We start from the raw sequence: 27,416 nt of genomic DNA, 5'->3' as shown, positions 1-27,416 counted from the left end.
TCTTTTGCATAAAGCGGCTCATTGGCTGGGGCCCTCCAGGTAAGGCTGTACCGCAGCCGGCAATGGCCCAATGGCCAGGGAGCGATGGAGGATGAGAATCAGGCAACACCTGGAGGACCTCTGGGATAGGACTGTGTATGCTATGAGAGAACACAAAGGAAATCTGATGGGGGAGGTCAACTACGCAAATCACGAAGGCTCAAAGAAGTGTTTTTTTTTTTAAAAAAAAAAATCACATTGGTCCCCAAGAGAGTAAAGTGCTTTCCCCACCCACCCAAATTTAGGCTCTTACAACAGTATGTGCTGGGTTGTTTAAGAGCAGGCAGGGAGGAAGGGAAGGAAGGAAGCAGACTATCAGTTTTACAGAGCACAATGAGGGGCAGTATGATGCACAGTCTGTACTGGAAGAGAGAAGCCACAACTTAAGTTATCTCCAAGAGCGATAATTAAAAGTGTGTGTGTGTGTGTGTGTGTGTGTGAATATAAATAACACTTTCTGTAGAGGGTTCTCATAAATAAAAGGCAATCCTTCACGATTCAAGCTGTGGTGAGTTCCCGCAAGGCTGCCCAGGTGCTTCCAGTAGTCTTGGCAACAAGTGGCTGCCGTCCTCTCGCACTTGTTGTGTTCTCCGTCTCCTGCTCTCTGCTTTATGTACAACAAGGGTTATCAATGACCAGCATGACATCAATGCCATAGACTTCCAGTAGGTCCATGAGGAAGCTACGGTCGCCTTGGGGGTCCAAGCCCATTCCTCGGGCGTGGTCAGCTGTCAAGGTCTTGTCCTGGCTGGCTGACACCTCCATCAGCGTCTGGAATATCCGGTTGTTCTGCTCCATGAAGAACCTTCGGAGATAATGCGAAATGGAGATGTGTGAGAAGCCCAAAGCAGATCCAGCACCCCTCTTTGATATACTACACCAGCCTTCTTTTCTCTTTGTTTGGTTTAGATTTGTGGGGTTTTTTATTGCAATGTATTAGGAGAAGTTTTAATAAAATATTAAAGGTAAAAGGTAAAGGTACCCCTGCCCGTACGGGCCAGTCTTGACAGACTCTGGGGTTGTGCGCCCATCTCACTTAAGAGGCCAGGGGCCAGCGCTGTCCGGAGACACTTCCGGGTCACGTGGCCAGCGCGACATCGCTGCTCTGGCCAGAGCCAGAGCCAGAGCCAGAGCCGCACATGGAAACGCTGTTTACCTTCCCGCTGGTAAGCGGTCCCTATTTATCTACTTGCACCCGGAGGTGCTTTCGAACTGCTAGGTTGGCAGGCGCTGGGACCGAGCAGCGGGAGCGCACCCCGCCGCAGGGATTCGAACCGCCGACCTTTCGATCGGCAAGCCCTAGGCGCTGAGGCTTTAACCCACAGCGCCACCTTGCTAAACAACTGGGAGCCCCAAACCATTGGTGATCTGCCACACATCTCCCATGTATCACTACCAGTAAATGCCGTGCCACATACTGCCCACCCCTGCTCTGAAGAACCCCACATGAACAACTCACAGGATAAAAAGGTCCTCTTCACAAGAACTGCAGTCTCCGTCCACTTCCTGGGAGTACATCAGCATCTGTCTGAATGACAGAGAAACACAACTGTCACATCAGAACTGCTGCCTCTCGAATGACTCCTCTAGAGACTTCCAAAGGCAATTCCAAGTGATGCCATTGATCTACAAAGATCTGAAGAGCTTGAGAGCCTTGTATATCTAGGAGACCAACCATCTCTTTCCCTACATCCCAACTTGCCTCAAGATGACCAAGGCTACACAGCAGAAGTGGGGGACCTTAGGCCTGGGTGCAAAATGCAGCCCTCTGGGCCTCTCTGCCTGGTGTTCAGGACTCTTCCAGGGCCAGCCCCTCCTAATCCTGTGGCCCCACCCACTTTTATCTCTAGCCCATTACCTCACACTGCCCCCTGAAGGTTGTGCATGAGGAAATTTGGCCCTCAAGCTGATGAAGGTTCTCCATTACTGAACTACAGCAAACAGATGAGTATTTGGTGGAAGTCTACAGCTAGGGAAGTCTAAGTTCAGGAAAGCACACTATTTAATTTTGACACTTGGTGCATTTTTTTATTATTAATTTTCACGTTTCTGGTCTTAAGACCAGTCATCTCAGAGACCTCCAAGGCCACATATGCTCTGGAGTCCAGATGAGGTGCTCAGAAGTTGGGAATAATCCGGAAACAATGCCCCCACACTCAAGCCACGGGGAGAATACACCAGGGAAAGCTTCTGCTGCTGCTACCTCTGATCATTAAGCCTCCGGTACTTTTCTTTGTCGGCGCTGTTAATTTTCAGGAGCGGCTGCAGATGCTCGTGATGGGTCTTCACATTCTGGTTATCCACATAGACGTCATACAGATCCCGCTTCTCCTCAAAGATTTTCTCCGTTGTGCCTGCCGGAAACAGAGGAAGAGAACGGGTTGGGCCCAGTCTACGTTAGTGAAATCGGTATTCATAACCATCAGTTTATTTGTATGCCACTCTGCCACAAAGCATCCCCACATGCAGCCTCCTACACACACAATGAAACAGCACAGTCCTAGAAAATGCTGCCCATGATCCCTTAGGTACCCACTGTTAAGGCAAGGCTCCACAAGGGGGCTGGAAGGTAGCAACACGAGAACAGGCCTTCTCTGCGGTGGCTCCCCATTGATGGAATGCTCCCCCCGGGAGGTTCGGCTGGAACCTTCATTATACAGTGGTACCTCGGGTTACAGATGCTTCAGGTTACAGACTCCACTAACCCAGAAACAGTACCTCAGGTTAATAACTTTGCTTCAGGATGCAAACAGAAATTGCGCGGTGGCAACAGGAGGCCCCATTAGCTAAAATGGTACCTCAGGTTAAGAACAGTTTCAGGTTAAGAGCGGACCTCCAGAACGAATTATGTTCTTAACTCGAGGTACCACTGTACACCTTAGGTGCCAGGTGAAAACATTCCTCTTCAACCAAGCCTTTGGCTGATTGGCATTGATTTTAAATGTGTTGTGGGAGGGGGGGATTCTTGGTTTGTTATTGTTCTTACTTTTATTACAATTTTTGTATTTTAAATTTTGTAATTTAATGTTGTGAACTGCCCTGAGATCTACAGATGAAGAATATAGCATTAATTATTAAATAATAATAATAATAATAATAATAATAATAATAATGTATGTAACAGTTTCTTCTTGACTTCAGCCCAAACCCTTGCACAAGCAGAGCTGGAGAATCTCGGGGTGACAAAGCAAGCAAACAAACATGTGCCTATAGAAAAGGTGTGAGGAACCTTTTTCAGCCTCGGCTGCACTGCATCATGGGAAATCTTCTGGGGGCCACATTCCAATGGTTGGCAGGGCCAGAAGGAAAAGTGGGTGGAGTAATGGGTGTGGGTCTTACTACTGTTGTACAGCAGGCTGCCTTTCAAGCACACAAAAGCCAGAGGGTCCTATGCATGCACGCTCTTCTCTCCATCATTCATCCAGGCAAGCAAGACTCAATGTCACAGTTAAGGTGCCTGTTCCAGCCAGGCAAAGTGGTAGCGGAGGGTGCAGACCAGGGCCAGGAAGGGGCGTGGCCTCAGGAAGAGTACTGAGGGCTAGGCTAGAGGGGCCTGGAGGACTGTTCCCCCCACCCATTGCATGGGATGCTTCATACTTACAGGCCACATACGAAACTTCCGTCTCCAGCATTTCAATGTCAGCCACATTGACGTAAAAGAAAGGCTTGGACTCGGGAACAGTCCCACCGATTCCAGGCAAGGAGACATTGGCAAGGCAGCAGCAGCAATAAACTGCAGACAAGAGCAGAGAGAAGGCAGTGCGTCTACATGGCATTGTCTTCATCAAAATGCTACCCCATATCCCTACTCCCTTGCCTTTAATGCAGATTCACTATTTCCTTTTTATTTATTTGTAACCCACTGGATTTTCAGCAGAAACTGTACATCTGGATTAAAACTTTGGGGGGGGTGTAGGATGGCATTTTGATGAGGACAAAGTTGTGTGGATGCAAACCTTGCAGCCACAAGCAACACCAAGTCTGCAAACAAACAGCCATGTGGAGGCACTCATCGTTTCTGAAACAGCTGCCCTCATGAGCAAACAGGCACAAAAAAATCCAAATGCTATTTTGGTCTTATCATCAAATCTTTCATTTTTTTTAAAAAAAACTCCTGTTGGTTTTTAAAAACAGGAGAGTTCTTTATATGAAACAATTTATGAGTTATCAGTAAGAAGTTCCTTTCCACTAGACGCAGAGTACCAACTAAGATCAAGGACTCAGCTAAGATTTATATGATGAATGAACAGGTCCACTTTCTCACCTACGGAGCACAGAACATGTGCTTGGTTCCCCCCTGGCCATTATATCCAAAACTCAACCAAGAGGTGTCACAATAAGGCAGCAATCTTATACCCACTTAAAAGGTAAAGGTAAAGGTACCCCTGCCCGTACGGGCCAGTCTTGACAGACTCTGGGGTTGTGCGCCCATCTCACTTAAGAGGCCAGGGGCCAGCGCTGTCCGGAGACACTTCCGGGTCACGTGGCCAGCGTGACATCGCTGCTCTGGCCAGAGCCAGAGCCGCACACGGAAACGCCGTTTACCTTCCCGCTGGTAAGCGGTCCCTATTTATCTACTTGCACCCGGAGGTGCTTTCGAACTGCTAGGTTGGCAGGCGCTGGGACCGAGCAGCGGGAGCGCACCCCGCCGCAGGGATTCGAACCGCCGACCTTTCGATCGGCAAGCCCTAGGCGCTGAGGCTTTAACCCACAGCGCCACCTGCGTCCCTTACCTGGCAGTATACCCACTTACCTGGCAGTAAGTCCCACTGAACTCAATGCGACTTACTGCTGAATGGGCAAAGGGTTGCACTGTAAAACGTAAAAAAGCCCTAACTAGGGTTAGGAGAGCTGGAAAAAAATTCACATCCGGGAACCAATGGTTTCAGACAGCACATGGGTGCTAACTAAAAAGCCCAGGACACAAATTTTCATGGCCCTCTAGTAGCTGTGGCAGCTCATTTATCAGTAGTAATGTATTTATTGTTAACTCTGGAATTATATACTCTGTTCTGAAACCAGAGGGGTGAATAGGTTGTCAGATGTGACAACCTGCAGATTAGCGTTCAGATTGTTTGAAATGCTGCCCTGTTTTGTTCTGACTGCAGACATTTCTCTTCTCTCGCTGCATTTTGTAGTTTTGCGTTTGCTGTCTCAAACCTGCAGCAATTATCTTGTGTGGATTATGTTTTAATTCACAGTTTCATACACCGCTTTGGAATCTGTTGGTGTAGGCGTTTAGAAAGAAACATTTCAAGCAAACAAACAGCAGAGGGGAGAAACTTTCACCGTGTGTGATTTGATAACACGGACCACATCTCCCATTTTCTACGTACCTCTATAGCAGACCACACCGACAGGAGGCGGGGAAAATATCAAAATGCGTTTCCGAAGCAAGGCGAACTTCCAGAGAGTCAGGATCTGCTCGCCAAAGAACTTAATGAACTGAGACATACAGCCTGCAGGGTGCGTGATCTGCAGCCAGATAAAAAGGGGGGGGCAGGGAGTTAGCAACAAAACAGAAACAAGATGGCTCCCATTTTTGCTGCTGAGGTGATGACTGATAAAAACAAACAACAGATCCGAGAAAGGGGAGGAGAAGTACCTTGGAGCTTCGAATGTCCAGAAACTTCTATCCTTTCAGGCAAACAGAAGCAATGAGCCACACAGCTCACTTTGCAACCTTGGGCCAACACCCTCTCTCTCAAGCTTATGATAACGCACAAGGTTGTGAGGGTACATTGCGGAAGGTGGAGAAGATACATGTACGTCGCCCTGAACTCTTTGGAGGAGGAGATGGAGGTGGATAAAAACGGAACAAACAAACAAATAAAAACACTTTTCTGTAGAGCATCTGCTCTACTCGTTGTGCACTAGAGCAGTAAACTGGGTGATAGAGTTCACTGAATTTCCCAACTTTCCAAATTCCAAAATGAGAGCTGCTAAAAAGTTGTAACCTGACTTGGGAATTCAAGATATTTTGGTTAAATTAATATAATTTGGTTTTGCTTGGTAAGTAAAATATGTGCAAAATGCCAGAGAATTCATTAAAAGATGATTGCCAAGTACTTACAGTTGTATATATTAATAATTATTATTATTTATTTAGCAGTACATGACATCTTCATAAGGCAAAACTAAAATTATTCGGTTTTCCAAAAGCAGTTTATGTGCTTCTTCAACAAACATAAGACTTACCAAGCTAAATGTGCCCAGTCACAAACATAATGTCAGCTTTGAATTACTAACATCCAAAAACATTTTTAAAGGCCCCTCACAATGAAGAAATTTGCAAAAAATTAAGTTTCATGCCCTACTGTCACAGAATGCAAGAGGCCTCCAGAGATCCATCTTGGCCACTAGCTAAAGCTACTTTGTGGTATCTGACCAGTGTGGATCACTGGCACGCTTTGCCTTCATGCGAAGCTCAATAACCGCAGCCTATTTCTCACCTTCATCTCTGGGTACATGTATCTGTGGATGGAAGGCAGCCAGTGGACGGTTTGCTGGGAAACAAGAGTGCCAGCAGGGAGGACCCCTTTCTTGTCATCATAAAATGCCTCCAGGTGAGAGTAATGCCCTGGCATCTCCAGCTGATGTCTGTAAGGCAAGCAGAAAAGCAAGTCACAAAGGGTAACCAGAGAACAACCCTCCATTTGCAAGCCAACGCTATCAGTTTTGCATCAGTGACACCTGCTTGTCCCTCTTGCCATTTCTTGCTCTTTGGTGGTCACATGATTCCTTTCCTATAAGAACGCAGGATGAACCTGCTATTCGCACAGGGAGCAACCAAATGCCTATGGGAAACCAAAAAGGCAGGACCTGAGTGAAACAGCACCCTCCCCCATGGCTCCTGGTGCAGCACAGCTTCCAAGCTTAAGCACCTGGTGGCCTAAACAGTAGCATCCAGCCTCCATGCATGCGTCTTTTCAGTGCCGTTATGTATTTCACTTACAAATTGCTTCCTACGAGGCACCTTGCGGTGGTTTGCAATGAAACACGAGCGCGTTGCAAACAATCGCAAACATAAAAACAGTCAAAACGACTGCATTTATAAAAGCAAAAAAGGCATTGTGCCTAAAACCATTAAAACTACAATTACATATATATACAGTGGTACCTCAGGTTACATATGCTTCAGGTTACAGACTCCGCTAACCCAGAAATCGTGCTTCAGGTTAAGAACTTTGCTTCAGGATGAGAACAGAAATTGTGCTCCGGCAGCACAGCAGCATCAGGAGGCCCCATTAGCTAAAGAACAGTTTCAGGTTAAGAACAGACCTCCGGAACAAATTAAGTACTTAACCCGAGGTACCACTGTAATTTGTTTCATGCTCAGTACATATACCAACAACATTCACTTGGGAGGCTTGTTAGAAAGGGAAGAGTCTTCAACAAGTGCCTAAAAGACAACAGAGGTGGTCTGACTTCTACACGTCTCCACTGGAAAATAACTTGGCAAAGCGGGTCATCCAAGTCACATCTGAAACCATCCCAGAAAAGCCACCACGGTATTCCAGCACGAACTATCTCCCGAACCACTTTATGGTCCAGTAACAACCTCCCTCCCATTCTCCCTTTTTTTTCTAATAACGTACCTGACCTGGTTCTCCAGGAAGTGCATGTATCTATACAGCAGGGTGTAGGAAGGAGAAAGAATCCCCACAGACTTCATCCGAGCGCCACGCTCTAACTCGCTCTCCACAGGCATGTTGGCGAAACAGGCCAAGCCGAAGCAAAGGCCTTTCCGGAAGTAACTGGAAAGGAAGATGGAATGGGAATAAAATAGGCAAATTGGGTGGGGGAGGCATGCAGAAAAAGCAGGATGGAGACACAGTGCTTCCTGGATTGCAGGGGGTTAGACTAGATAACCCTCAGAGTTTCTCCCAACTCTACAATTCTATGATTTTTCCAGATACGCATGTGTGTGCGCTAAAGACGCACTGAATTTGGACGCAAATCGCATTTGCTTGCTTTCCAGAACAGCAGCTGGATTGGTCCATTGCGCTAAAAGAAAATAAATCTCTTTGCCTAGTTCTCCGAGAGTTACTCCACGAAACCAAGTTGGCCTTACTTCAGAGTAGACCTGCCCAGGACTAGGAAATATTTATTTATTTATTTATTTATTTATTTATTTATTTATGCATGCATGCATGCATGCATGCATGCATGCCCTGCCCTCCCCAGACAGAGCCAGGCTCAGGGCAGATAACACCGGCAAAATTACAATAAAAACATACTAGGGGGTGGGGGAAACAGTTTAAAATACAGGTTAAAATGCAATTTAAAATGCATCCTCATTTTAAAAGTAGCCCATAGATCAAAACCATAAGGGTTCTAATTTGAGAGCACCATGATGAGAGTTGAAGGAGGGCAGTCTTTATGCTGGGCTAGTGAATCCAGAACGTTTAGTCTCTGGGCTCTCCCCATCATCAGCTCTGGCTCTGCTCACGACTAAAGGGCTGCCTCCAATGGGTAACTCCAGCTGCATCAACCAGGGCACCGGTGGGGGTGAAGGGTATATCTGTGCATAGGGCAAACCTTCCCCCCCCCCCCCGTTGCCCAAAAGCCCTTGCAATATGCACTCAAACAGGGGAGTCAGGGCGGGGTATAAATTCAACAAATAAATGACTATATAACGAATATACCCTGTTAGTCTACAATGGTAACCGCCTCGTCCATTTCATCAGGGGCAGCCTGTGCCGTGTGCTTTCTGGACAATGGCAGGATACGCACAATTGAACAGCACAAGCAGGACCCTGGGGACGTTTTGTACACTCACATGAAATCCGACTGAACTTTATGGGACCCGCTGGCCATGGATTTGAACTCGACGCCTTCCAGGTCAATGTCTTGCGGCAAACACCACTCAACCATGTTACCTGTGGAGGAGAGGGGAGAACGCAGCATGAACACACACCTGGACACAAACAGCAAGGCAATTGGCCCGAACGTATTATGCAGACGTGCCTGCAACAGTCATGCCAGGTCACTAATTCTGCTAGCCATGGGGAGGAAGAAGAGGCTACGAATGGCAAACTGCTCCTCAACTCAAGAGTCCCACACCGACCTCTCAGATCCAAGCAGAGTGGCTGGGGAAACCCAGCCAGATGGGCGGGGTATAAATAAATGATTATGATTATTATAGAGCAGAGAGAGAGACGGGAAGCAGAGCCACTCCATCAGCTCAGCTGAAATAAGAGCAGTTTTTGCCTCCTTCCCTCCTTGAACAGTTTTCCATTGCTGCTGGTCTTTTACAAGACCTCCGTAACTAAGATATAATGCCTGAGCTCACTTTTCCCCTTCCTCCTGCCCAATCCCTTTTCCTCTTGTGTTGTGTCTTTTAGACTGCAAGTCTGGGGGCAGGAGCTGATTTAATAGAGATATTTGAAAGGCACTTTAGGAGCCCTTTGTCAGCTGAAAAGTGGGGTTAAACTGTTTATATAAATCCATCTAGTGCAATAGTGTTATCTCTGATAGGCCAGAACTCTCAAGGGGCTGAAGCAAAGATAAGATTTTTGACTTGATCCTTTTAAACTGGAGATGACATGGATCTTCCACATGGAAAACTTGTCTCTGCTCAGTCTTCTTGAGTTATAGTAAAAGGTAAAGGTACCCCTGCCCGTACGGGCCAGTCTTGACAGACTCTGGGGTTGTGCGCCCATCTCACTTAAGAGGCCAGGGGCCAGCGCTGTCCGGAGACACTTCCAGGTCACGTGGCCAGCGTGACAAAGCTGCATCTGGCGAGCCAGAGCCGCACACGGAAACGCCGTTTACCTTCCCGCTGGTAAGCGGTCCCTATTTATCTACTTGCACCCGGAGGTGCTTTCGAACTGCTAGGTTGGCAGGCGCTGGGACCGAGCAGCGGGAGCACACCCCGCTGCAGGGATTCGAACCGCCGACCTTTCGATCGGCAAGTCCTAGGTGCTGAGGCTTTAACCCACAGCGCCACCTGCGTCCCTTCTTGAGTTATAGTCCCTCCTTAAAATCTGTGCCTCTCCTGCGCCATGTCCCCTTTCCTTTTGGCCTTGTCCTTTTAGTTATCTTTATTGATTACACAGTTATCCAGCCCTTCATCGGAGGAGCTCATGTCATCCTCACAACCACCCAGTGAGGTAGGTTAGGCTGAGAAAGTAATTCGGCCCAAGGTCACCCAGTGACCTCCATGTCTGATGACAGGAGCCAGCCACCAGTAAATCACACAGAGCAAGTTGGAGTTGACTCTTTCTTAGCAAAAAACAGGGTCTGCACAGGAGTGCCAGGCCTAATGAGCACAGCAACTCATCTCTGGTCAGTCTTGCCCCCGTAAAGCAGTTGAGGAAACTGCAGGCCCCTGCCTCCCCACAGCTGCCTAAGTCCCCTCTCCTCCAGGGTTTCCCCCATGCAATCTGAAACTGTGCCTGCGTGAAGCTAACTTCTCAACCCTTTTCATGCCTCTTTTGGTTCTGGGAGACGAAGGGGGAAAGGAGGGTGCTAGCTGCAGCAGGAGAGGGAGACACCTGTGATTCCTCACCAGCTCTGGCTCTTGGCCCACCTTATCTCCATCCTCTGCTTCTGCCTCTGCTTCTGGACTGCTCTCTGCCACAGCCTCTTCCTGCTCACTAAGTCCTGTTACCTCTTCAGCCTCTGACACCTTCTCTTCCCAGTCTGCTCCCTCTTCTCCCTCTGCCCACTGATTGCCGTCCCACCACCACTCCCCAGGCTCTGAGTCTTCTTCCCTTGGGGGTTACCCAACTATTGCCTCCCACCACTCCTCAGCATCCAACCGGTCCATCACACCCGAGTTGGGATTGGAACCTAGGTCTCCATGGTCATGATTTGACACTCTTAACCAGGCATAGGCAAACTTGGCCCTCCAGATGTTTTGGGACTACAACTCCCATCATCCCTGACCTCTGGTCCTGTTAGCTAGGGATGATGGGAGTTGTAGTCCCAAAATATCCAGAGGGCCAAGTTTGCCTATGCCTGCTCTTAACCATGGTATCAGACTGGCTTTCCACACCACACCGCCACCTGGGTGAACTTAGTCACAAGGGTGACGTTGGTCGAAGGTTGCCTCTTACGAAACCTAGCTCCACCAAAAACACAGCATTTTTTTCTCCAAGACAGACTGCGAAGGCTGATCCTCAAAACAGACGCTGCCACACTCAATACTTTTCAAGGTGAAACACGACCAGCATAGCAAAGAGTGGGGAAAATACTTGAAAAGCACCCACTGCAACTGTTGTAAATTTTAGCTGATGATTGCAGGCTGTTTATCTCAGATGGGCAGAAATGACAAGCTTAGATTCTAGGCCCCCAAAAGTAACAGCTTTATTTTCCCTGTTCCAATCCTCTGCCCTAAAAAAACAACAACCCTGTATCCACTGGGATCCGTACACTGGAAAAGCTATCAAGCCCACAAAGATGTCAATAGCCTCGCTATTATGTCATTGCCAATTGGGTTGTGTTTTATATAGAAATTTCTCATTGCATGCACAAACATTGATCAATAAAATTATATTTAGCTGCTGAAATCAAGCGTTGCCTATCATGTTCCTTTAGGAGCCTGGGTAAGCCCTGGGCCTAGTTAAGCAATATTATTTGCTTCACGGAAAGCAAAGCTTCATACATTCAGCCATCTTAACTTAGTAGGTAGCAGAAAATTATTATTACAGAAACCACATTCTCTTTCTCCCAAGAGCTGCCTGTTTAACATGCATCATTTTTCATTCTGGTACCTAACTACTTCACTTGAGAAGCTGTGTCTCACCTCAAGCAAGCGGCCTCCTTCTCATTCCTCCTTTTACAACAAAATACACTGAAGAACATCTGTTAATTCAGGGATGGGGAACCTGTGGCCTTCCAGACACTATTGGAGTCCAACTCCCATCAGTCCCAGTCAGCATTGGCAAATAGGTAAGGAATAATGGGAGTTTATTGATTTATTTATTACCTTGATATCCCACCTTCTCCTTCAAGGAGCTCAAGTTCTCTCCACCTTGTTTAATCCCCACAACAGTGTTAGAAATTAGCCAGGGGCCAGGCATGTTTTGCGACTGGCGCAGGTCCAATTGCGACCAAGTTGAGATCTCTGGATGCTAGGTTGGTGGCTAACATCTCCATCTGGCTGTCCCCCCCCCCCCCAATATCTTTCTTAAGCAGGTAAGCAGAAGGGCTTATTTATTGCATTTATATCTCACCTTTTTCTCCAAGGAGTACATGGTTCACCCCCCTCCTCAGTTAATCCCTCCAGCAACCCTGGTAAAGAGGCTGTGATTGGCCCAAGGTCACCCAGTGAGCCCGAGTGGGGATTTGAACCCTGATCTCCCATGTCCTAGTCCGACAATCTAACCACTACACCACACTGCCTTCCTAGGGTACTTCTGCTATGCGGCAGCTCTATAAATTAAGTAGGTAAATAGATATGGGGAAGGCAAAATGTCACTTAGAGAAGGATCTGAAATATTTTCCTGGAAGCTTGAATTTGTTTTATTCCGGATTGCTTTATTTGATTTCTGAATGTGCTGTAAACTGCTTTGAGGTTTTTTCTTTAAAACATAAAGCGATATAGAAATGAAATTATTAATAATAAATAAATAAATATAATTCATTGCAAAACAGAGAGAGTTGTCTAGACTAGACTAGGCTATCTAGGGATGGCAGACTTGTTGGTTTTGAATATCTTATGTAGATTTATTTATTTTTCAATTTCGTTGTTCTGTATGGGACAATGACAATAAAGATTATCGTATTGGATCGTACTGACATTCCCTTGTAGTGACATTAATTAGTGTTTAAGGTGGCATTTGGGAATTAGCTTATATATCTGCGTTTGTAACATTGCTCTGCAAGGTAGGTTAGGCTGAGAGGCAACGAATGACCCTAGGTTCTCCAGTGAGCTTCCCTGACACTGTATCGCTGGGAGTTGCACCAGTTTTCCGAAAGCTTTGGAGATGAACAGCTGGGTGTGGGAAGCAGAGAGAAGAGTTTGTTTGCCAGGATGAAATGCTCAGCTGCCTGGAGCGTTATCTCGCCTCCAAATTTGTGTTTGTCTTAAGCAGAACAAACACAAGGAACAGGATGGGGAGGTAGGAAGGAAGAATACTGATGCTAAACAGGGCTGTGGTGGCAACTTATTAAACCACTTAGCTGCATCTCTGCCTGCTATGGGTTCAAGTTCTGGCACTCTCATCCTTTCTGTTTAACTATAAATGAAAACCTGATCTTGATTAGAGGTGTGGGTTTTTCTTGCGGCTGGGGTGGGGGGCAGGGATGAGAGACGAAGTGGTATAGTAAACTGTTCAAAACTGGTGCTTTAACTGCACCAGTTCAACAGGTGAAGACAACTGGATTTGGAACTGGGTGACCAAATGTATAAACCACTTACAGTGGTGCCCCGCAAGACGAATGCCTCGGAAGACGAAAAACTTGCTAGACGAAAGAGTTTTCCGTTTTTTGAGGTGCTTCGCAAGATGAATTTCCCTATGGGCTTGCTTTCTTTTTCATAAAACCGTTAATACCCGGGGAATCCGCGCTCCGCAAGACAAAAAAATCGCAAGACGAAGCAACTCGCGGAACGAATTAATTTTGTTCTTGCGAGTTTGTTTCCTTTTTCTTAAAGCCGCTAAGCCATTAATAGCCGCTAAGCCGCTAATAGCCGCTAAGCCGCTAATAGCCGTGCTTCACAAGACGAAAAAACCGCAAGACGAAGGGACTCGCGGAATGGATTAATTTCGTCTTGCGAGGCACCACTGTATTCTCTTGTTTCAATTTGTATTCCTCCTCTCAACCCAAAGGCTCCCAAGGCGGTACACAATACAACATTAATACAACATTAAAAGATGCATACCGACACCCCCACAGCACCCCAATAAACCGAAATAATAAAAGAACCAAATTTACAGACAATCCAGCAGAAATTCCAGTTCTCATAAATGCAATCAAGAGAACAAACAAGCAGCCTGGGCATTAAAGCCCAGGAAGTGCTGGGTAGACCCTTTCTCCCCCCTCCCAAATCCTGAAAAATAGTGTGTCCAATGCTTGGGAAACATTTGTCCCTTTCCTGCTCTCAACCCCTCCCCCCCCGGCCCGGCAGGCTCACATGAAGTCACTCCTTTGTTTGTTCTTTGTCTTGCCCAACTGATTTGTATCTCTCCCCACCTACTCACCCAGACGCACATTTTTCTTGCCACGTCACCCATTTCACGCTCATGGAGCAAGGTGCTGAGGCAAGCCCTTGCCTGGCAGACGCAGGTAAGTTTGGCTAATGGCTCCGAACAGATGGTCAGCCTCCTCTGGGAAAGGCATTCTCTCACCAAGTCACACCAAATGTGTGTGTGTGATATATAACATGCCAAGTAGGAAGACGTGTGCTGTGTCAAGCAAGCTCAGTGCTTTAACTAGAAGCCTCGTAAGTCATTAGTTTTGTTTGCTTTGAGAGGGACGCAGCTGTTTGAAACATGAATAATAATAATAATAATAATAATAATAATAATAATAAATTTTATTTATATCCCGCCCTCCCCAGCCGAAGCCGGGCTCAGGGCGGCTAACAACATTAAAACAGTGTGACATTATAAAACATTATAAAAATGAATTAAAATCAAAATTGATGGCAACCATAAACTAAAACTTTGTAAAGATTGCCAGAGGAGGGGGTCAGGCTGCGCCCTGACCAAATGCCAGGTGGAACAGCTCTGTCTTGCAGGCCCTGCGGAAAGATGTCAAGTCCTGCAGGGCCCTTGTCTCTTGTGACAGAGCGTTCCACCAGGTTGGAGCCGCAGCCGAAAAAGCCCTGGCTCTAGTTGAGGCCAGCCTAACCTCTCTGAGGCCTGGGACCCTCAAGGTGTTTTTATTTGAAGATCGTAAGTTCCTCTGTGGGGCATACCAGGAGAGGCGGTCCCGTAGGTACGAGGGCCCTAGGCCGTATAGGGCTTTGAAGGTTAAAACCAGCACCTTAAACCTGATCCTGTACTCCACCGGGAGCCAGTGCATCTGGTATAGCACCGGATGAATGTGATCTCTAAGCGAGGACCCCGTAAGGAGTCTCGCTGCGGCATTCTGCACCCGCTGGAGTTTCTGGGTCAGTCTCAAGGGCAGCCCCACGTAGAGCGAGTTACAATAATCCAATCTGGAGGTGACCGTCGCGTGGATCACAGTGGCTAGGTCAGGGCGAGAGAGGTAAGGAGCCAACTGCTTAGCTTGGCGGAGATGAAAAAATGCCGCCTTTGTTGTAGCTGCAATCTGCGCCTCCATGGAGAGGGAGGTATCGAAGATTACACCCAAACTCTTAACGGACGGTGCTGGCACTAATTGCACCCCCGCAAGAGATGGGAGTTGCCCCCTCAGTCCCATGTCGTCCCGTCCCAGCCAGAGGACCTCTGTCTTCGAAGGATTTAACTTCAGCCGGCTCCCACGTAACCATCCAGCCACAGCCTCCAAGCATCTGATCAGTGTGTCTGGGGCCGAGTCCGGGTGGCCGTCCATCAACAAATAGAGTTGGGTGTCATCAGCATACTGATGGCAGCCCAGCCCAAAACTCCGGACAAGCTGGGCGAGGGGGCGCATAAAGATGTTAAAAAGCATCAGGGAGAGTATTGCACCCTGAGGCACACCACACACCAAGGAGTGGCGGGATGACAATTCCCCCCCAAGCGCCACCCTCTGTCCCCGACCAGAGAGAAACGAGCGCAGCCATTGAAGGACTGTGCCCTGGATCCCCACGTCGGCAAGGCGGTGGTCCAGGAGTTCGTGATCGACCATGTCGAAGGCTGCTGACAGGTCTAGAAGAATCAGCAGCCCCGACCCGCCTCGATCCAGCTGCCTGCGGAGATCATCTGTTAGGGCGACCAGAGCCGTCTCGGTCCCATGACCAGCGTGGAAGCCGGACTGGAATGGATCCAGAGCTGATGTTTCATCCAGAAACCTACCAAGCTGTTCAGCAACCGCTCTCTCAATCACCTTACCCAGGAATGGAAGATTCGAAACCGGGCGGTAACTGGATAGATCTAAGGGATCTAATGATGTTTTCTTTAAGAGCGGGCGCACCACTGCCTCCTTCAGTTCCCCTGGGAATGTCCCGGTGCCAAGGGACAGATTGATGATATCCCCCAGGGGGGCCCGCACCTCTTCTGGACACGTTCTAATCAGCCAGGACGGGCACGGGTCGAGAGGACAGGTGGTGGGCTTTCCAGCTCGGAGGAATCTGTCTACATCAGCTGGGGATATCCAGTCAAAGTGGTCCAATACTGAACCCGAGGACAGTCGAGGGGCCTCCAGTTCCTTTATTGTATCCAAATTGGCAGGGAGGTCATGGCGGAGCAACAAGACCTTCTCCGCAAAAAAGCTCGCAAATGCCTCACAGCTGTGTGTCAAATTGTTATTTAAATTTGGCTGTCCTTCGAGGGACGTTAAAGACCGAATAATACTAAATAATTGTGCTGGGCGAGAGCTAGCGGATGCAATGGAGGCCGAGAAGTAGGACTTTTTAGCGGCCTTCACTGCCATCTCATAGGTTTTCATAAAAACCCTATAAGATGTTCTTGAAGCTCCGTCACGGGCACCCCGCCATACTCGCTCTAGCCGTCTGAGGTCCCGCTTCATTTTCCGGAGCTCCTCGGTAAACCAGGGAGCCCGGTTTCTGCGGGGTCGCAGAGGGCGCTTAGGTGCGATCTCATTGATGGCTGCCAGGAGCTGGATATTCCAGGCCTCAACAAGCTCAGTCAATGAGTCGCCAGGGGGAGAAAGGTCCCGCAAGGCTTGACGGAATCTATCAGGGTCCATCAGCCTCTGCGGGCGAGCCCAAATTGGCTCGCCACCCAAGCAGGGTGGGGGTGGAACGTCAATCCTGGCTTTCAGAGCATAGTGATCAGACCATGGCACCTTCATCGAAGGAAACATGATCACATCTATACCGACGCCAAAGATCAAATCCAGCGTGTGGCCTGCTTGATGTGTGGGGCCCGAAACAAACTGGGAGAGCCCTAGTGTCGCCATGGAAGACACCAGGTCCAGAGCCTGTGAGGAGGGAGTGGCATCAGCATGGATGTTGAAGTCCCCCAATACCAATAGGTTAGGGAACTCCAAGGCCCAGCCGGCCACCGCCTCCAGCAGGCCTGACAGGGTGGCTGCTGGTGCGCTAGGTGGCCGGTACACCAGCCAGACAGCCAAGCTCACCTCGGAGCCCCACACTAGGCCAACACATTCAATGCCGGGGATCGATGGCGATGGTAGAGCCCTGAAAGAACAATCTTCCCGGATTAATAACGCCACCCCTCCCCCCCGGCCCACAGTCCGTGACTGGTGAAGGACGGAGAAACCCGGGGGCGCCATCTCTCGTAGGGTAACAGTATCCCCTTCGCGCACCCAGGTCTCAGTCACACATGCCAGGTCAACCCCCTGCGAGGTGAAGAAATCTCGCAGGGTGGCGGTTTTGTTGCCTATAGACCTGGCATTGCACAACACCAGTGACGGAGGTGAGTAATCCTTGCTCACCCTACCCTCGTCTCTCGGGATGGGGCGCAGATTGGAAGGGGTACGAGCATATCCGTATCTCGATCCCCTTCGCCTATGACATCTGCCCCCACCGCCATACCTCCCTCGCCCCTCCACAGTAGGAATCCCAAGCCTCATACTTGCCTCCATTTACAGAATATAAAAACAAACAAACAAAAACAATTACAAAAAAACAAAACCAATCCCCACCCCACTCCCCAACCACCCCACCCCAACCCACAATAAATCAAAACAAAATAAAAGTACATGGATAAAGACCACCGCTTATGGTGGTACAACAAAGCAAAAAAATAAAAACAGTTTAAAACATATAAAAACACTTCCAACAACCGCTGCAGCAGCACCAGTGTCCCCGAGGCTGCGGCGGTGGTGAGCGTGGGCCCCGCCCCCTGGCCTGGTGGAGAGTGGGCCTGCAGGGGAAGAATGGGGGTACTTGGTTTTTTTGGTCATTTGGGGGGGGGCGGGATCACTGAACCCACACCCTCGCTCCCACATATGAACCCAGTTCATAAAAGCTAAATTATTAAAAATGATCTTCTGGCAGTTTCCCCATCACCTTCACTGAGACAGGATAAGTAACCCTGGGCTGTTCTGACATAAAGCCAAAATATAGTTTGGACATCACATGAATGGGCATCATGCTCCCCTCACTCCCCTCATGTCTAGAGATTAATCACGTCCTATTTGGGTTTCTTGCAATTCATAGTTTCCTGGTTTTTGTCCAAACAGGCAAACCATGGTTTCACACGCCTGCAAACCAGGATAGCCTTAAGAAAGAAAAGGGAGAGGAGGTTGGGCGTGAGACTCCTCAGGACTCAAACTTGGGATGTGTCTGAAATAATCTATTGCCTTTGTGACAGAACAGGACTGCTCCTCAAAACAAGTTTTCACCCAAACCCTGAGTCCAGGAGTCACAAACCCAATGAAATAATAGTTGCTGGAAACCATAGGAGAGGAAAGTGCCCTTGTACTCAGGCCGTGCTTGCTGGTTTCCCATAGGTTGGCTACTGTGAGAGAAGGATGCTGGACTGGATGGACTCTGGCCTGATCCAGCAAGCTCTTATGTTCTTATTGCATGTTCAGTGGCATATGTCAGCCAAGCAGTGCAGCAATAGATGGTATCCTACCATAGAGATTTGAAGGTAGAGAGGCTTGGCTATTATGCATTATTCTCCAGCCCTGCACATGGCAGCACTGGAAAGGAAACCACAGTGATGGGAGGCTGAGGAATCCCTTGGTCTTTTTCTGTTTTTATAGCTGCTCCATGCAGTCATCCAATACCTGGTGTCAGTGACAGCAAAGCATCAATCTGCAGGAGGGAACTTGAGGACATGGGTCTAATAAGGTCCTCCAGACCCCCCACATCTGGCCAAGCCACAGTCCAATATCGGCTGAAGCTGACCCAGACGGAACCAACCCCAAACATTTTGCAACTCAAGTCCAAGCAGTGAATGGTGCCCTGTTTCCAGTCAAAGCGCACAGCACACAAAGCCAATCAAAATGTTTTGGCACCGCAAGCAGAAAAGTCCACAAACGCCTCTCCCATTTCTCCCCTGGCAGTGAAAATACAATACAGTGGTACCTCGGGTTACATACGCTTCAGGTTACAGACTCCGCTAACCCAGAAATAGTACCTCGGGTTAAGAACTTTGCTTCAGGATGAGAACAGAAATCGTGCTCTGGCAGCACGGCAGCAGCGGGAGGCCCCATTAGCTAAAGTGGTCTTCAGGTTAAGAACAGTTTCAGGTTAAGAACAGACCTCCAGAACGAATTAAGTTCTTAATCCAGGGTACCACTGTAATAATAAATTAAATAGTGAACAATTTGCTTCCCTTTCATAACTTCCAGAATCAACCACCTGAGGCGACTGCTTCATTCTGTCTAACAGTGGACTCAGGTAAAGAAAGGACAGGGGTCATTGCATAGTTATTTCTTCTGGGCAGGGAAGAGAGGTGCTTCTGCACTCTTCCCACAAACAGCAAATATCTAGGTCACACCTGCACTATACATCTGAAGCCTTCTCATGCCCCTTTAAACAGTCTTGACCCTTGGTTTCCCACAAGTGGTATCATACCAATTTAAATGTAAAGTGCAGACGAGTTCCCAGTTAAACTTTTTCCCTTCCCTGTTTCAGCTTCTACTTCTCTCTTGCGTTCTGCGGAATGCACACACAACGATAAAGCCAAAACAACAGTATTTATAAAATGGAATGGCATGTGCATCACTGAGGAGATGCACCCATAAATTACTCCCACAACCAGGTTGGATTTGATTTAAATCACTAGTCAGTAAGACTTAATTCAAATCTTTTTTTCTTTTCTTTTTTACAAAAAGACTCATTCTTGCTGGTATAATCTTAATATTTACAACCAGAGGAAGGTTTCGTTTTTGGAATAACACAGTTATATAAAAAATGACTGATTTGGTTATACTATTAGAAATACATAGAGAGATAATTATGAAATTGTTTTGAGGTTTAATAAGTGAACTGTTGATATTTGGACAACTTTTCTGCTGTACTTCATTGGAAGGAGAAAACAATCATTTCCTTAATAACAATTTAAACAATTTAACTAACAATTCTAGTTTAGTTTAGTTTAGTTTAGCTAAACAATTTATTTAACTAAAGCAATAACATTATAGCATATGTATCCATGTTTTTGTTTGTTTTTTTTAAAAAACTTAGACGGAGTTTTAGCACACATGAAAAACTTAAAACAAATCCTTATTTCCTGATGAATAGAGTTTGGACTATAACGTAACTTAAACAGAAAACTATCTTTAGAAAGACTTTTCCTTCAAAAGCATTTTATTTTAAAAATCCAATTTAAATCAAAAAAATTGATTTAAATTTTTAAAAAATCCAATTATTATTATTATTATTAATCATTGATTTTTATCCACCCTGCCCACAACCCTGGCACAAATGCATTCCATACCGTACTCATAAGAGCACTGACACTATGGGGAAAGAAAAACGCTTACCACAACTAAACAAGGCAGTTTAAACAGCGGGAATTTGGGTATCACTGCAAGTTCTACCCTAAGGGAAGAGGTCTAGATCTTGGACAGGAGCACAATGGTCCCCTCCTACTGCAGTTCACCTGTAACTGGTATTTGTGCTGCCTCTGACATGTTCATACCGTACAGTTACACACTTTAAGCAGCCATGGCTTCCCTCGAATAATCCTAGGAGCTGTCGCTTGTGACGGGTGCTGAGTGTTACTAGGGGACCCCTATCCCCCTGACAGAGCTGCAGAGTTCTCAGAGTTCTCTGCAAAGAAGGACTGAGTGCCAAACCACTCCGGGAAATGTTCGCTGCGAATGTGGCCACGGACATTGGGAATAGTAGCCGCTGATGTTAACTGATAGTGCGTGTTTGCGGGGGATAAGGAAAGTCCTCCACGAAGTGACTAATTCTGACATAAGGAAGACTTTCAATTGAGCCCAAAAGCAGAACTTGAAGAGCCCCAAGGTTAGAACTGCAAATTTGTGGTCAGGGAAATATTAGCGAGGCAATCCAGAATTTACTTCCTCCCATTCCTCAACATTCGCAAAGAACATAACTGGTAAGGCGAAAGGGGAGGGGGAGAGAAAGTCTGTTGATGTTGTCATTCGCTTCCTTCCACAGAAGAAGAGGCAAAAGAACTTTGTCACATGAGGGGATGTGAGAAAACAGTGCATGGTGTTTCTATTTAAAACTGCTATCCTAGCCTGTGTGATATTTAAGCTACCGTTTCATCATTAATCATTTTATTTTTTAATATCTAGAAATGACATCTTGCTATAACTTCCTTGTACTTTTAAATGCATTTATATTTGAAGATTTGGATAGCACTGCGGCTCGACTGTTTGTGCAAGTAGACATAAATCCATAAACTGTAATTTGAATTTTTCACTAGTGCTAAAAACAAAAACAAAAAAACCCCACTCCTCATTTTAGTCTGGTTGAGGCTGGTACTGTCAGCGAGCCTGTCTACATTCATAAATGACCAACAGATGACTCCACCATTTCTTCGAAGACATCTGAGGGACAGACTTGCTGCCAAAACTCGGGAGGCAACAGAGGGGACAAAAAGATGTAGGCAAAGCTGCAGGAGAATATAGTGACATGGGAAGATGCCTTATACAGTGGTACCCCGGAAGTCAAACAGAATCTGTTCCGGAAGTCCGTTCGACTTTCAAAACGTTCAGAAACCAAAGTGTGGCTTCCAAAAACAGATGTTCGGGTTCCAAAGAAGGTTTGCAAACCGGAACACTCACTTCCGGGTTTGCGGCATTCGGGAGCCAAAACATTCAACTCGCAAGGCATTCAGAATCCAAGGTAGGATTGTACTAAGATCAGACCATTGGTCCATTGCTGCCTACAATGACTATTAGCAGCTCTCCAAGGTTTCAGACAGGACATACTCCCAGCCCTTACCTGGAGATGCCAGTAACTGAACCTAGGGCCTTCAGGATGCATGGCAGGTGTTCTGTCACTAAGCTGCAAACCTTCCCCAATACGCTGTGGGAAATTAAAATGGTGGCTAGATTCAGCTACCAGGCACTGCTTGGGAGGACCAAACTGGGGAGGGGGGAAATAAGAAGTGCTGGGGAACAGGAGCCTGGGGCAGATATCAAGCGCAGGCCGGGCCAAGATGCCCAAGGATCCCAGATGTTGTCGCTAGCTAAGGACAATGTGACCATAACTGACACATCACTCCGTTTCCCAGAACAGAGAGGGGAAGGGGTCAGTGGCAACCACCAGCTATGACTATCTAGAAGGCCAAGCCAAAATATATAGACTCTGATAATAGTGCATTTATGTCTGCTTCCTTAGAAAAGGAAGAGCCCTTTTGGTGGTGGCCCTAAACCTATAGAACAAACTCCCCAATGAAGTACACTTTGTCCCAACCTTAGGTGCCAGGTAATATCCCATTTTTTTTGCTGGACTTTTAGAGGGTGGTGGATTAAGTCATTGTTATGATATTGTTGATTATGTAATTTACAGTAACTGCTTCAATGTTTCTGTTTATTAAGCATTATGTTTTTTTCAATATTATCTTTGCAATCAGTGATCATTTTTGGTAAAGGTATAGAAATCTCTTAATGAGTTCAACGCACAGATTCATACCACCGAACGCATATGAAGTCTGAAGTCACCCTCCAAGCACTTCCAACACAGAGGGAGAGAAAAGGCAGCCTCACCAAATGGGAGGATTAGAGACCACCATGCTCCTTTTGCAAGTACTTCTTTCCTCAACCCGCCCCAAACATAGCAGCCATGCAGACACCACCAGAAGCAACATCCCAAGGACGATCTAACACGCCATCACACACCTATCCACAACCTTTTCATTACAGGTTTCATAATCAACCCAGCAGATTTTGCACCACATGGCTCAGGAATTTGCAAGGCATTTAAAGAACCCTTGAAGTTAAGTGCTCTTCAAGCGAAGCATTAATTATTGAGCTTCACAAAAGCAAGAAGCCACTCCACAGTCTCTCAAGCAAGGCCAACTCAAGTGGCTAAGACAGAACTGGATGCATGCATGTAAACTGCCTAGGCTGAGCGTGGGCAGAGAGGTGAGCCATCAATACCTGAATTAGGACCAAATAAGATATAAGCTACTTGAACGAACTTGTTGAAGGCGAGCGTGGCACCGGTCAATGCTACAGGTTAGCCTGCATAAAGAATCAGCTGCCACACTGCCCAATTCTTTAGCATTTTCGCTCATGTTCAATAGGACTTTATTCCATACAAGCAGAATTGTAGGATACCCTGGTCATTTTAGGAAGGCCTAAAAAGGCTAAATAAGAGCATAAGAGCTATGTTAAAGGTAAAGGGACCCCTGACCATAAGGTCCAGTCGTGGCCGACTCTGGGGTTGCGGCGCTCATCTCGCTTTACTGGCCGAGGGAGCCAGTGTACAGCTTCCGGGTCATGTGGCCAACATGACTAAGCCGCTTCTGGCGAACCAGAGCAGCGCACGGAAATGCCGTTTACCTTCCCACTGGAGCGGTACCTATTTATTTACTTGCACTTTGATGTGCTTTCGAACTGCTAGGTTGGCAGGAGCAGGGGCCGAGCAACGAGAGCTCACCCCATCGCCATGTTAGAGAGGGCCAAAAGCTTATCACAGTTTTCACCTGGCAGATGCCCCTAGGATTCTTGCAAGCAGAAGCTGAGTGCAATTGCAGTCTCCCCACCTGAGGTTTCCAGAAACTGGTATTCATACTGCCTCCCATAACATGACCAACCTGGCTGGTAGACACTGATAGACTTATCCCCCATGAGTTTTATCTAATCCTCTTTTAAAGACAAGCTGGCAGCTGTCACCCTATCTTGCAGCAGCTATGATGTTATCTTTTTTATTTAGACAAAACATTTTTTTTTTTACTTAAACAGGCTTTTGGCCTACAAGCTGGCTTGTGAATATACTGAAATTGGTTTTTACTAGTTTTTTTAAATGACTGATTTTTTTTACCTGTCTTGTTTTTTAATGGTGTATTTCACAGCTATTATCTATTTTTAATATATTTCATTGCATTATTGTTGTTAGTTGCCTTCAGTAACCTCCAGTGAAAAAGCAGGAAACAATTTTAAAAAACAAAACCCACACAATTTGCATATATTTCCAAAGAACTTGTTTAAACTGTTGAAAACCTGCCACATATTCATGCAACAGGATGTAGGTAAAGGACGCAACACAAGAAATGAGGAAATATCGAGCCACTCCCAAAAGATTCACGCTGCAGAAACTTCACAGTGAAAATGGTACTCAGTTTTGCTTATCCTTATAAAAGCAAGGCTGGGCTTAATTCTTCCTGTTAATGTTCAAAAGCAAAGGAATATGCTGCAATGCCTTTAAGTATGTGCAGAGTATTTTTCTCCCTACCAGCCAAGTAACCACAAACAATCCTTGTACAGTTGGAGTTAAAGAGCAGGACGTCCAAGATCAATAGCATTTGGGAGCTTTCTGACGCCATTTGCAAACCAGATAAACTATTGCTGGCACCCCACAACCTTTCCAATGGGCAACAACAGAATTCACCCATTTCAGTGGAAGGGAAAGGACCCTTCTGGTTACAGGGAAGGACTTTGCAAGCACGCTGGTGACCTCTAACAGGTTTCATACTATATCTGCTTAAGAGGAACATCCTTCCAACTACTCCTAATTGGTAACATTCATACAGAACATAACAGAAAACATATCTTCAACTTTGCAGGTGAGAATGCAATGGGGTCTGACCCAAGGCCCATCTAGTCCATCATTCCGCTTCCCAGAGTGGCCAATAAGACACCTTTGGGAAGCCCACAAGCAGGGCTTGAAGGCAACAGCCCTCCCTTGTTATTTGGTCTCCAGAAACTGGTAATCTGTGGCATATTGCCTCAGAACAGTATGGCTCCTTTTAGCCGTAATGGCTGGTAAGACCCGTCTTCCTCCGCGAATTTGTTTGATCCTCCCCAAAAGCTACCTAAACAAGCCCACAGCCCATTGCTACATTCTGCAGCAGCGCATTGTGTAAGGCACTGCAGTGCTTCCGGATGATGCTGGACTACAAATCCCATCAGTCCCAAGCAGCATGGCCAATGGCTGTGGATGATGGGAGTTGTAGTCCACCAATATCAGGCTACCCTGGTTGCAAGTTAAGATACGTAGTGAAAAGCGGTACACTCTTTCTGTCCATCCACAATCAACACCCATCAATGTAATTGGGTAATCCCATACTCAAGTATTACGGGAGATGGAGAGAGAGAAATCCCTTCATGTCTGCCATTAAGAGCAGCAGAGACGGAAAGACCAACCTGGCCATCTAAGGGTACTAGGAAGTCCTCTTGGGCCAGCTCCACCAGAACAAGCACAACTGTGCACTTGTGCAATTCAATGACACTTCCACTGGAATATGTCCCAGAGAATCATGCCCCATGTTCATGGATGCACCAGTGGGGAAGGGGGGACCATGTGTATTTTTCACACCAGGCATCCAAATGCTTTGGGCAAAGTCCCTGGAGTGGTACCCTGAAGTTGCAGTTTGAGAGGTCAAGGGTCAATGGTGCAGGCCCTACTGCTTCCAACAGGGCCTCTCTGAATGCAGTGGGTAGACAGCGTATGACTCTATCTCCTTCCATCGTCTGGAGATGTCTTCCGAGGGATACCTGTGTGGGAGGGGGATACTATGCAATTGGGGCAAACATGGCACTGTCCCACTAGCCTCAGTTTGCCCTCAGCCAGGCCCCACCTGCCTGCCTTGTCTGCTTACAACCAATCAGACCTTTCACCCTCAACGGGCATCATCAGCTACCACTGAGGTGGCTGCCACAAAGGGCATCCATGACTCACAGAGGGTGGAGACACTATTAAGTTTTCCATTAGGAAAAGCCTGGTGGAAAAGCAAACAGGTGCAAGTCACCTTCCCTGCCCAAGAATTCATGGCTGATATCTTAGGAATCTCTCTGGGCATCACAAGGTAGTAGGAAAAGAGGTGACACATCCCTAATGCCAACCTACCGGTTGGTTTCCTTCCTGGGAAGGTGTATGCCGACGTGCAACTGCAGCTTAAAGGAGGGCGAGGGGAGCGCCCTTTGTGCATGGGTCAGAGGAACTCGGTTCTGCCAGAAAGCAACCCAAAGGGGGAGAAACCACACACACACACACAAGCTCCTGTTGAGGTCTTGCTGCTGTAAAGGCACCCACCACCACGCGCAACCCAGGCTGCGGGGGGTGGTGGGACTGGGTGCGAATCCGAGTCCCTTCCCCCTCCACGGGGGGCAAGGGAGATCCGGCGAGGGCATCCCTAAGCGATTCCGCTGCAAGCAGCCCTTACCCGTGCGGGGATCGAAGGTGACCACGAACACGGCCAAGATCTGGTCCTCCTCCACCTGCTCGGCTCCTTCCTGCTCCTGGAGGCGCCCGCCGGGGCCGCCGGCGGCTGCCTCCCCCTTGACGCCAGAACAGGAGCCCCCCCAGCCGCCGGGCTCGCCGGGCTCCGGGAGGGAGACGGCCGGGCCCTCGGCCCAGAAGAGCAGCGGCGCGTCGTCGGCTTGCTCCACCATGGCCCAGCCAACCAACCAGCCAGCCAGCTGCGGCGCTTGGCGGAGCCGAGGGGCGGCGCTTGGCGCGCTCCGACGACGCCCGGCCCCCTCGCTTCCCGGCCCGGCCGGCCAGACGGGGCCTTGCGCGGGCTGCGGGCAGCTGACGCCCAGCTCGGAGGAGGGACGCCCGCCTGCCTCTGCCCGCGATCCTCTTGGTGCGCAGGGAATCGGCCGGCTGCAAGACCGTGTGCGCGCTGGCGGCCGCGCGCAAACTTGGGAGGTGGCGCACTGGCCTCTGGACGCTTGTTCGGTGGGAAGGAAAAGTCCCGAGTAAACACGCGCAGCGCTGCACCTGAGAGCCTAACAGCCCGATCCGTTTTGCGCTACGTATAGATCCCCCACCCCATTAAACTGCTTAAAGACATGCACTGCAAATGCTTGTAGCCTTTTTCCTTTGTAAAAAGGCTTAACAGGGACGCACGCGCCCTTAAAATGAGTGAAATTTGCTTCTGAGTTTGGGGATTCTTTGTTTCCCACCTCTTCCTGGCAAGCAGCGTAAGGTGGGGATATACATCTATCTCCACAACAACCCTGTGAATCTGAGTTCCATGCTATGAGGATTTGCACGCAAGTCTATTGCTCTAACCGTGTTGCTGGGTGTAAGTGCTGGCCTTTTGAACGGGGCTTACTCTGTGGTAAGCGGGGTTAGGAGTGCAACCACACATATCCGAAAGAAAAAGCCTGTCGGTCAAAGTGCCACCTATGAGTAAATACGCATAAGATTTGGTTGCAAAATAGTCTGCACAGGATTACATCCTAAAGGCACAATCTCTGGGGGTATCCAATCAGAAATGGGACTTTTC

The 27,416-nt window shown here is 47.7% G+C and overlaps 2 protein-coding genes across 8 annotated transcripts in view; one reads left to right on the top strand and one right to left on the bottom strand.

The window, feature by feature from the left end:
• Window positions 1-225: 225 nt before the first annotated feature.
• On the bottom strand, window positions 226-26,574 carry DENND11 (DENN domain containing 11; the record flags this gene model as incomplete). Its single annotated transcript, XM_079992857.1, has 9 exons — window positions 226-844; window positions 1,499-1,567; window positions 2,243-2,393; window positions 3,641-3,772; window positions 5,376-5,514; window positions 6,492-6,639; window positions 7,638-7,796; window positions 8,822-8,921; window positions 26,346-26,574. The coding sequence occupies 9 exons, from the start codon at window positions 26,572-26,574 to the stop codon at window positions 649-651; spliced, it is 1,323 nt and encodes a 440-aa protein (XP_079848983.1). The 3' UTR covers window positions 226-648.
• Window positions 14,253-27,416, top strand: part of WEE2 (WEE2 oocyte meiosis inhibiting kinase) — a gene marked incomplete at its 5' end in the record, with an annotated part of 34,006 nt that continues 20,842 nt past the window's right edge. Inside the window, one exon of one of the 7 annotated variants that reach the window (XM_079992555.1) lies at window positions 14,253-14,274. Coding sequence is in view for 2 of the 7 variants with exons in the window: in XM_079992554.1 (XP_079848680.1) it covers window positions 26,573-26,768 (196 nt within the window). Of the gene's footprint in view, window positions 14,275-26,572; window positions 27,213-27,416 lie in introns of those variants that run through there. The other 6 variants (XM_079992554.1, XM_079992558.1, XM_079992561.1 and 3 more) reach the window with 6 other exon arrangements.

Source organism: Podarcis cretensis (assembly GCF_951804945.1).
Source record: "Podarcis cretensis genome assembly, chromosome: 10".
Taxonomy (NCBI): Eukaryota; Metazoa; Chordata; class Lepidosauria; order Squamata; family Lacertidae; genus Podarcis; species Podarcis cretensis.
The sequence above is the reverse complement of the archived record's forward strand: the minus strand, read 5'-3'. Positions and strand labels throughout refer to the sequence as shown.